The 8,180-nt window shown below is 29.5% G+C and overlaps 1 protein-coding gene across 3 annotated transcripts; it reads left to right on the top strand.

Moving 5' to 3' along the window:
- Positions 1-320: 320 nt before the first annotated feature.
- Positions 321-2,651, top strand: LOC115722789 (F-box/FBD/LRR-repeat protein At3g26920-like). 3 transcript variants are annotated; one of them, XM_061103559.1, is made up of 3 exons: positions 329-1,017; positions 1,269-2,146; positions 2,267-2,651. In XM_061103559.1, the coding sequence occupies exons 1-3, from the start codon at positions 972-974 to the stop codon at positions 2,447-2,449; spliced, it is 1,107 nt and encodes a 368-aa protein (XP_060959542.1). In that variant the 5' UTR covers positions 329-971; the 3' UTR covers positions 2,450-2,651. The 3 variants fall into 3 exon arrangements, with proteins under 3 accessions (XP_060959541.1, XP_060959542.1, XP_030507975.2); XM_061103558.1 differs by having other exon boundaries at positions 321-2,146; positions 2,294-2,651; XM_030652115.2 differs by having other exon boundaries at positions 329-2,146.
- The last annotated feature ends 5,529 nt before the right edge of the window (positions 2,652-8,180 follow it).

The raw sequence follows: 8,180 nt of genomic DNA on the forward strand, positions 1-8,180 counted from the left end.
TTTATTTATTATTTGAAGTATTTATTAATGAAAAATACTAAAAGGTACCACTAGTAGTCCTTAACATCTTTTATCTTTTATAGGTGTCTTACAATTGATTAGTGATATTTCTTTAAAAACTATATTCTTAAGTTTTACAAGATTCAATACTTATCGAAGAGAGTATTAGACACCAGTAATACTTTTATTTTAGTAATTAGCAATTAGCAATTTTCTCCTCAAATTTTGACATATACCAAATCATGCCCTCTAAATTTTTTTTGCCGTTAAAAATTCCCCTTGAACTATTGAGATGGTTAGATTTAAGGACTTTTGTCTAATTTCATTCAATTATACTGTTTAAATCATGTCCCTTGAACTTTCATCCATGTTAAATTTTTTTTCCTAAAATTAAATAAAAGTCTTTAAATCTAACAATCTTAATAGTTCATTGGGAATTTTTAACGACAAAAAAAATTTAGGGAACATAATTTAGTACATGTCAAAAGTTCGGGGGAAAAAATTACTAATGAGCCCTTTGAGAAATATTAGTAAGTAATAAGAGGTTCTTCCAAATAGCAATCCTCTTATTAAATTTGCAGTTCTTCTCTCTTAGTATGAGACACTCTCACTCTCATCAAGCTCAAGTTCAAAGAACTTAGCTGAAACCCTAAAACAGAACATACATTTCTTGAGGAGGAAACCCAATCCCTCAATCTCATTCTCAATCCTGCAATTCAATGAATGTTTAATCTTCATTTCGGTTAAACAACCACACAGATTTAGGAATTAATCTATCTACCTTTACTTCTTCCAATTCATCTAAAGATTAAGTTTTTTTTTTTCTTTCTTTTCTTTGTTGTCACAGTATAGGAGCATGAAAAGGACTAAACGTACATCATCATCATCAATGGTGGTTGGTGAGGATGACATAATTTCGAAACTTCCTGATGCATTGATCATTCACATTCTATCATTTCTCCCAACTGAAGATGCGGTTCGGACATCCCTTCTTTCCAAGCGTTGGAGACCCATCTGGTATTCAGTTCCCACACTCTTTTTCTCCAAAAATACTAAATGGAAACAGGGTAATGAAGATAAGTTGTTCGAATTTTATAACAATTGTTTGAAATACCGCAAAAATGTTAAGCATCTTATTGTTAATTCAGACATAACTAGTTTTAAGCTTGACATAGATGGTTACTATCAAACAAGTAAGGCTGGTTTTGTAGATAAATGGTTAGGTTTTGCAGTTGAGAATAAGGTTAAGGAAATTTGTTTATCCATAGGTCAGGAGGATCTTGATGATGATGATGATGATGTCATTGATTACAGTGAGATATGCTACTGCTTACCTAAAATACTAGGCAATGCAAGATATTTGACTATTTTGGAGTTGAATGGGGTGTTTTTGGATACTTCTTATTCATTTAGTTTTCCATCTTTGAAAACTTTATCAATGGAGGATGTTTATCATTTACCTACTGCAAAGGAAGATGGGGTAGTGAAATTTTTGTTGGGTTGCCCTTCTCTTGAGAGATTATGGTTACATGATTATAAATTCTTAGGTATTGATAGTCATCATCGATTACAAAGTTTAAGCCTCAAGTTCATGGAAATTGTATTTGAAAGCTTTATGAATGATGCACAAATTCAAGTTGAAGCCATGAATCTCGAATCTTTGGTTGTGGAATGTAATATCTTTGACATGATAGATTTCTCTTCTTGCAAGAAAATTAGAAATTTATCATTAATTGACGTTTACATTGGAAACGAATACTTGTCATCGTTTGAAGCTCTTATTTCTAATATCCCTCTAATTGAGAATTTGGTTTTGAGCAAATGCGATTTACTACAGTCGGAGCACCTTACAATCTCGAGTCTGCACTTGAAAAGTTTTCATATTAAGAATTGTGATTACTCGGATGATGGTGATGAGATGAAGGTTGTTACAATTGAACATGCTTCCAAATTAGCATACATTTGTTATGAAGGAAATCTCAATTTTACCATATTAATGGAGCCATCTAATTTGTTAAATGGAAAAATTATAATTCACAAGAGACTGGAAGACTATGGCGCAAAATGGTTTATCGATATGCTGACTTTTCTTGTGAATCTCAGTTGCTATTGGAATAGTGTGACATTGGAGGTAGCAAATTGTAAGGTATGTTCATTACTTGTATTATATATTTGTTTTATATAATTATGTAGTGTCATTTCAACTTCATATTGAATCTCTATATATGAAGGCTCTTGATATGTTTTCATAAATCTGTATATGTAGTCTCTCATTTGGCCGAAAAACTTGAAGAACCTAAACCTATGTCGTTACCCCTTGCTTAACTGGAAGCATCTCAGAGTTATTACCGATTGCAAGCCTGAGGAAGAGTCAGACTTGAAGGAAGATTTGATGTGGATTTCACCTTCTTTAGAAACATTATCTATTAACGAAAAGGTCATATTTTAGTTGCTTTACAATATTAGAAGACTGCATTTTATCAGCTTTCTTTGCTAAATAGTACTTCAGTTCAGTCCTTTTCTAAGATTTTGCACTAAAGAATCTGACTACTTTGCTTAAGAAAGATATCAAACTTTTCTTATATATTCTTGTGAGCTAGCTCTAGCCGATATTGTTCGATTTATTAATGTTGAAGATTTATTTTTATACATTTGATTAGATTTAATAACTTGAAAAGTGTCTTGACACTCACTACAGTTGGGTACTGAATAGGACTAGGAGTATGAATGTAGAGGAATGTGGGGGCTAAATCCTTGAGCAACTGCTCTTTTGTCATCTCTTTCCTTTGGATAATTTGGTATAGATTAGTTAATCCCTTTGTGTAGACAATGTGAAAAATCTAAAAATAATGAAATGATAAGAGATTAATCTAAGAATTCTTGAAACTATAATTCATTATTCATAATCTTAAACTATGAAAATCTTATGTACTCTAACCGTAATTTTTCTATTTGGATCAGTAAGGTCATTGGCAATCATAGTTAGCCATCATGTAATCCGGAAATTGACTATGATTCTTTTCTGGTTTTCTAATTAGTTGTATTGAGATTGTTAGGACAGGGGGTAATATGGAGTTAAGGGAATATCAATATTAATACATATTTTCTTTTTATGTTCTCTTATCTTGTTGTTCATAGACAATTGATAGGAAAATTCCTATCAAGTCCTATCAGAGATGTGTTGTGAACTTTGTGTGTGAAAATTGCTTTATCCAAACAAATCATCGAGGAAGTCAGGTAGGTTCCGGGTAGCACTTCAATGCGAAGCGCACCCTTCACCCACTGGCACGAGCCAAACTAGCTAAGCGCGAGGAAAGCTTCACCGCCCCACGTTTGAGTCTCCGCCTCCACAAGAAAGTGCTAAACTCTTTGTCGCTAGTAGCGTGGGATTCCACTACTTAACTTAAGTTAGGGCCCCGTCGCTTTATTGCCTCTTTCCTTCCCTGCGGGAGAGCTTAAACCTTGGCCGCAAATCCTACGTATTGATGGTTGCTGTCCATTTCTTATTCATTCAGGGCGCTCGGCCGGTGCTCTTTTCTCAAACCAGAACAACTCTGAACGTTAGGGAAGATAAGGGAAGACTGCCTGAGCGAACCGACCGAAGGGACTTGACTTATAAGATAGTTTACATCTCAAAGTTTACCAAGTCATTGAATATTTGAAACAAATCCCGAAATTCTAAACTTCCCGTTATCCAATAAAAACCTAAAATTCCTAATAATAAACTATTTGGTTTGGTTTTGAGTTTTAAGCCTTCTAAGAAGTTAAGTTTGGATTGTAAACTTGAGTATGTTGCCTTTTGTATCTTCTTCATCTTTGTTCTAATAAGATTGTGCAAAGCCATTTTAAATCTTGTCCATTTTTCGTTGCTTGATCGAGTTTTTATTGCCATTTGCTTGTCCTGTTTTTGCTGTTTCTTGTTCAAAAGTTGTTTATGTTTTAGATTGTTTAAATCACAACTCTTTTCTATCTAGTACAAATTTCGCTCTTGTTGATAGCAAAAGACTTAGAATTTACGAGAGACAACAAAAGTTCTATTAAAAGAGCATTTTAGAGTTAGAAGGTGAAACTAACTGGTTATTCAACTAGTAACAAAAGTGTTTTTGGAGCTTCAGAAACTCAAAAGCCAACCAGGGTAGATTATTTAGCCCATACCGTCAATTGGAAATCTATAAACAATTTATCTAGTTCCTTGAATATAAACCACGCAGTAAAATCTTTTTCTTTTTGGACAATATAAGAGTGTTGTTAGGTCTATGAGTTCGTTGAAACAAAAACAAACTCGAAAACCATTGGTTAAATACTTGGATAATGGTCACTTGGTTTTAACAAATGAGATTACATTGAAGAATGATATGGGAAAGCTTTGTTACATTAAATCATGTCCATAGTGAAATTTGGGAAAGCTTTGTTACAACCTAAGAATTGCTCTTAGAATATTCTTCTAAGGTCTACATAATATGCTCATATAAGGTATGTCAATTAGAGAATTACTCGAAAAAACACATATCATATAACATTAAAGAATATAAATATTTTGGCAAAACCCATGAAATTCATTGTGTTAAAAAGTCTATTTTCTTTACTAAAAAACAAAGGCCTTTTTATATCTTTATAATAAAAGGTATAAAAACGGTTACAAGTTGATATATCATAATAGCATAGCATAACATACATCACAATGTGTTAGATTTTGTGTTAAATATGATATTAATATTAATAAGCAAATGGTTTAAAAGTAAAAGCAAAAAAAGAGACTTCGTGGCAAAGAGAGAAGACCTCTAAAATTCCAATTAATGTGTAGGATATTACTCATCAAATCATCAACATTACCTTATCTTTAATTTAATTTAATTTAAATTAATTCAAATGTCCATTTCATTACTTTATAATATGTTATCTTCTTTCTTTCCCATATCTCACTACCTTTTTGCTTTTCTCCTTTTCACTATTATATATATTGCTTTCTATTCCTTTCTCTTTATTTATTTATTTTTTTTTTATAAACAAACAAGTCCTTTCTTTTGCCTTTTGTTTTAGTCCTCTACTAACTATTATTCTATACTTTATTTTAATTAGTTGTACCATATTTGTTTTTTAAACAACATGTGACTTGATATTAATGAAAAAAAGTGGGTGGTTTATTTTTTTTTTTCCATTTTATTTTAGTAAGAAGTTATATTTAAAAAAAAATAATAACTAAAAGTAATAATACGTTTCTTATAAATTTAATACATCAAGTTGAAGGGTATCTCCAATGGAGAAACTCAAATTTAGTATTAAATCAACACAAAAAAACTACTATTTTAACATTAATTTTTTTTAATTACAACCACAACACTAAAAATTACACCAAATTTTATATTCTTTATTATTTTATAATATAATAAGAATATTTTAATACTAAATATATATAATTATTTACTTTTTATTCTTTAAAGTATTATTTAATTATTAAAAACTTTTTTTTAAAAAAAATAGTGTAGTCTATAGTGTCCCACTAAATTTGGTGGGACACTGTAGACAAAGTCATTTATGAGGATAGGTTTAGTGTCCCATTGGAGATGGCCTAAGGTATGACCAAATGCTTGTGAAATCGGACTGCATTACTGTTATTACTGTTTATCAACAACCGTATTATTAATCAATCTTACTTAAGATGTATTATTAGAGATATTAGTGATTGTTGTAATAAATTTATTGTTATTTCTTTTGTTTATGGTCTTACCTAAATTGATTAATAGTATAACTCATGTTTTGGCTAAACTTACTTTTATTTCACTATATTGGGTATCCGGTGGTCCTTATTATATTACTGATCTAATTTAAGTAAACATTATTTAATAAATATTATTCATTCGACGCTTTTTTCTCTGAAATTTTTTCCCATTAAATTTACTCTTAAGGGTTTAATGAAGCCATTTTTTTTTCAAAAGAGAAATTTTTTTGCTCCAACTAGATATTTATTTTTTACTTTATGCATTATAAAATTCAACCAATTTGAACAAAAGGAATTAGCTACTCAATTCACTAATGACTACTAGTTAGCCTATTATCTATTGAATAAACATCAATTGATTGACCAAAATAATATGCTTATCTGTGTAACCCTCTAATCATTCTTTTTTCCTAATTAAAAAAAAAAAACTATTTTTTATTTATGTAAAAGAAGCATTAAGTATTGGCTTGAATTGGAGTACAACTTAAACATATAAGTGTTTTTTTAAATACTAAAAATATATAGTTATTTTATTGCAACTTTGTGAAGAATTAGTCTGTTGGAAGTTGATGATTGGAATGTGTTAGGTATATTATTAGAAAAAAAAAACATAAAAATAAGAGTTTCTTTCATATGGGAATGGAATTGGATTTGGAAAGAAGAGAAGTTGGCCTAGAAAGCTCTATTGACTATTTAAATGAAATGGTCACACATATTAATTTTCTAACATTTTTTTTTAATTTATATATGTATATATATAAAAAATCTTCAACACTCTCTTCTTCTTTTCTCTCTTTCTCATTTAATAATTACTAAATAAAAAAATAATGAGTTTTTTTTTTTATGTTATCCCTAAAGGACACGACAATTTTTTTTCTTTTCTATTGGTTTATTATTATTATTATTATTATTATTATTATTATTATTATTATTATTATTATTATTATAGAAAATTAGAAGGAAAAATCCTAAAGGACTAAGGAGAGCCAACTGTCTAATGTCTCGGCCCATGAAACAGTCTCACTTTAAAGGGGCCTAGAAAGTGATAATGGGCCCACTACTACAGCCTAAGCCTTATGGTTTTGGTACTTTTTCTATTATTATTATTATTTTTCTTTGAAAGTATACTTTTTTCTATTATTATTTAATAGTTTTATAAAAATTACATTATTTTTCGTCTCAAATTTCTTTCAATATCCCTTCATTTCTAAACAATCACAATAAATACATAATGTTTTACAAATTAGCCCCCCCAAAAAATCGTATTCTCAAACTTAAAATCGGTCAATAATAACACTAAAAAAAACTTAATATGAAAGATGAGTTAAATTGTTGAGAGGTAAGGTATTACTTATTTATGTTCTAAAAAAAGTATTATTTATTTATTTATTATTGTTTAAAATTGAAGACCCAAAGGACACATAGAATTGTATAAATCATTAAATAATTTAAAATACACATCTATTAAGAGTGTTTCAGTAACTCCTTAACTGTTTCATCATTCAGAAATATTTTTTAGTCTATTTTTGTCATGATCGTGTATATTATAGTTATTTTAGATTGCCTCTAAATTTATAAAAAATTTCGAGTAGTTTACGATACTAAAAATAAAATTTACATATTTTATTATACACAGCGATTATTTTTTCCGCGAGGTAAGTAACTGTTTAAATCTTATTTTTGTCACGGTAAACTATTCAGAATTTTCTAAAAATTTACAAGTGATATTTTAAGCACCTACAGCGTGTGCAATTATAAAAAAAAAAATTAATTAAACAACTTTTTAAATATCAAAATAGATTAAAAAAACCTATTATTTAGTAAACCCTTTTTATAAAAAATAAATAGACTATATTATTTTAAGTTTTGTAAGGTAAAATAGAATGAAATAATCAATATTTTGAAAATATAATAATAATTTGTGAGGTCCACTTGGTGTTCTCAAACCCCTTTATGCAATCTTGTTCTGTCGTTTGTGAAAAAATTAAGCTAAGCTTCAAGATAAAACAAAAACATTTATGAAAATTATAATAAAATAAAATTTAAATCAAAGGATTGAGATTTAAGATTGAGTGGAGTGGGAATGATGTCATCCCTAAACTTGTGGTATTATTATTATTGGGACCGGATTTCGTCCCGTTACTGTACGGACACGGATTTCAATCCGTGATGTACTGTAACCGTTGGATGGGTAGTTAATTTGATCCAACGGTTGGGGTTCATGTAGGGGTTTATGTAGGGGTAATTAGGTATCAAAAAATGGCTACCGGTTACTTTTTTTGAAATTTAAATTTATTAAAAATGGAAAAGTGAAAAGTGACATCTATCCATCAATCTTGTCCAATCAACCGTCGTACTCCTCCACTCCTCCACTTCTTCACTTTCATTTTCTTTCATTGTTCTATTTATCATTCGTTTTTCCATTTTCGTCTCTGCTAGGGCAAAGTTCTTCCTCTTCCAT

The sequence above is a fragment of the Cannabis sativa genome, chromosome 9 (genome assembly GCF_029168945.1).
Source record: "Cannabis sativa cultivar Pink pepper isolate KNU-18-1 chromosome 9, ASM2916894v1, whole genome shotgun sequence".
In the NCBI taxonomy this organism is placed as follows: Eukaryota; Viridiplantae; Streptophyta; class Magnoliopsida; order Rosales; family Cannabaceae; genus Cannabis; species Cannabis sativa.

Excerpts from the sequence above, each read along its gene's own strand:
- LOC115722789 (XM_030652115.2), top strand. The coding sequence starts at position 857 with ATGAAAAGGACTAAACGTACATCATCATCATCAATGGTGGTTGGTGAG. Across the intron at positions 2,147-2,266 it reads TGGAGGTAGCAAATTGTAAG|TCTCTCATTTGGCCGAAAAA; the intron begins GTATGTTCATTA and ends CTGTATATGTAG.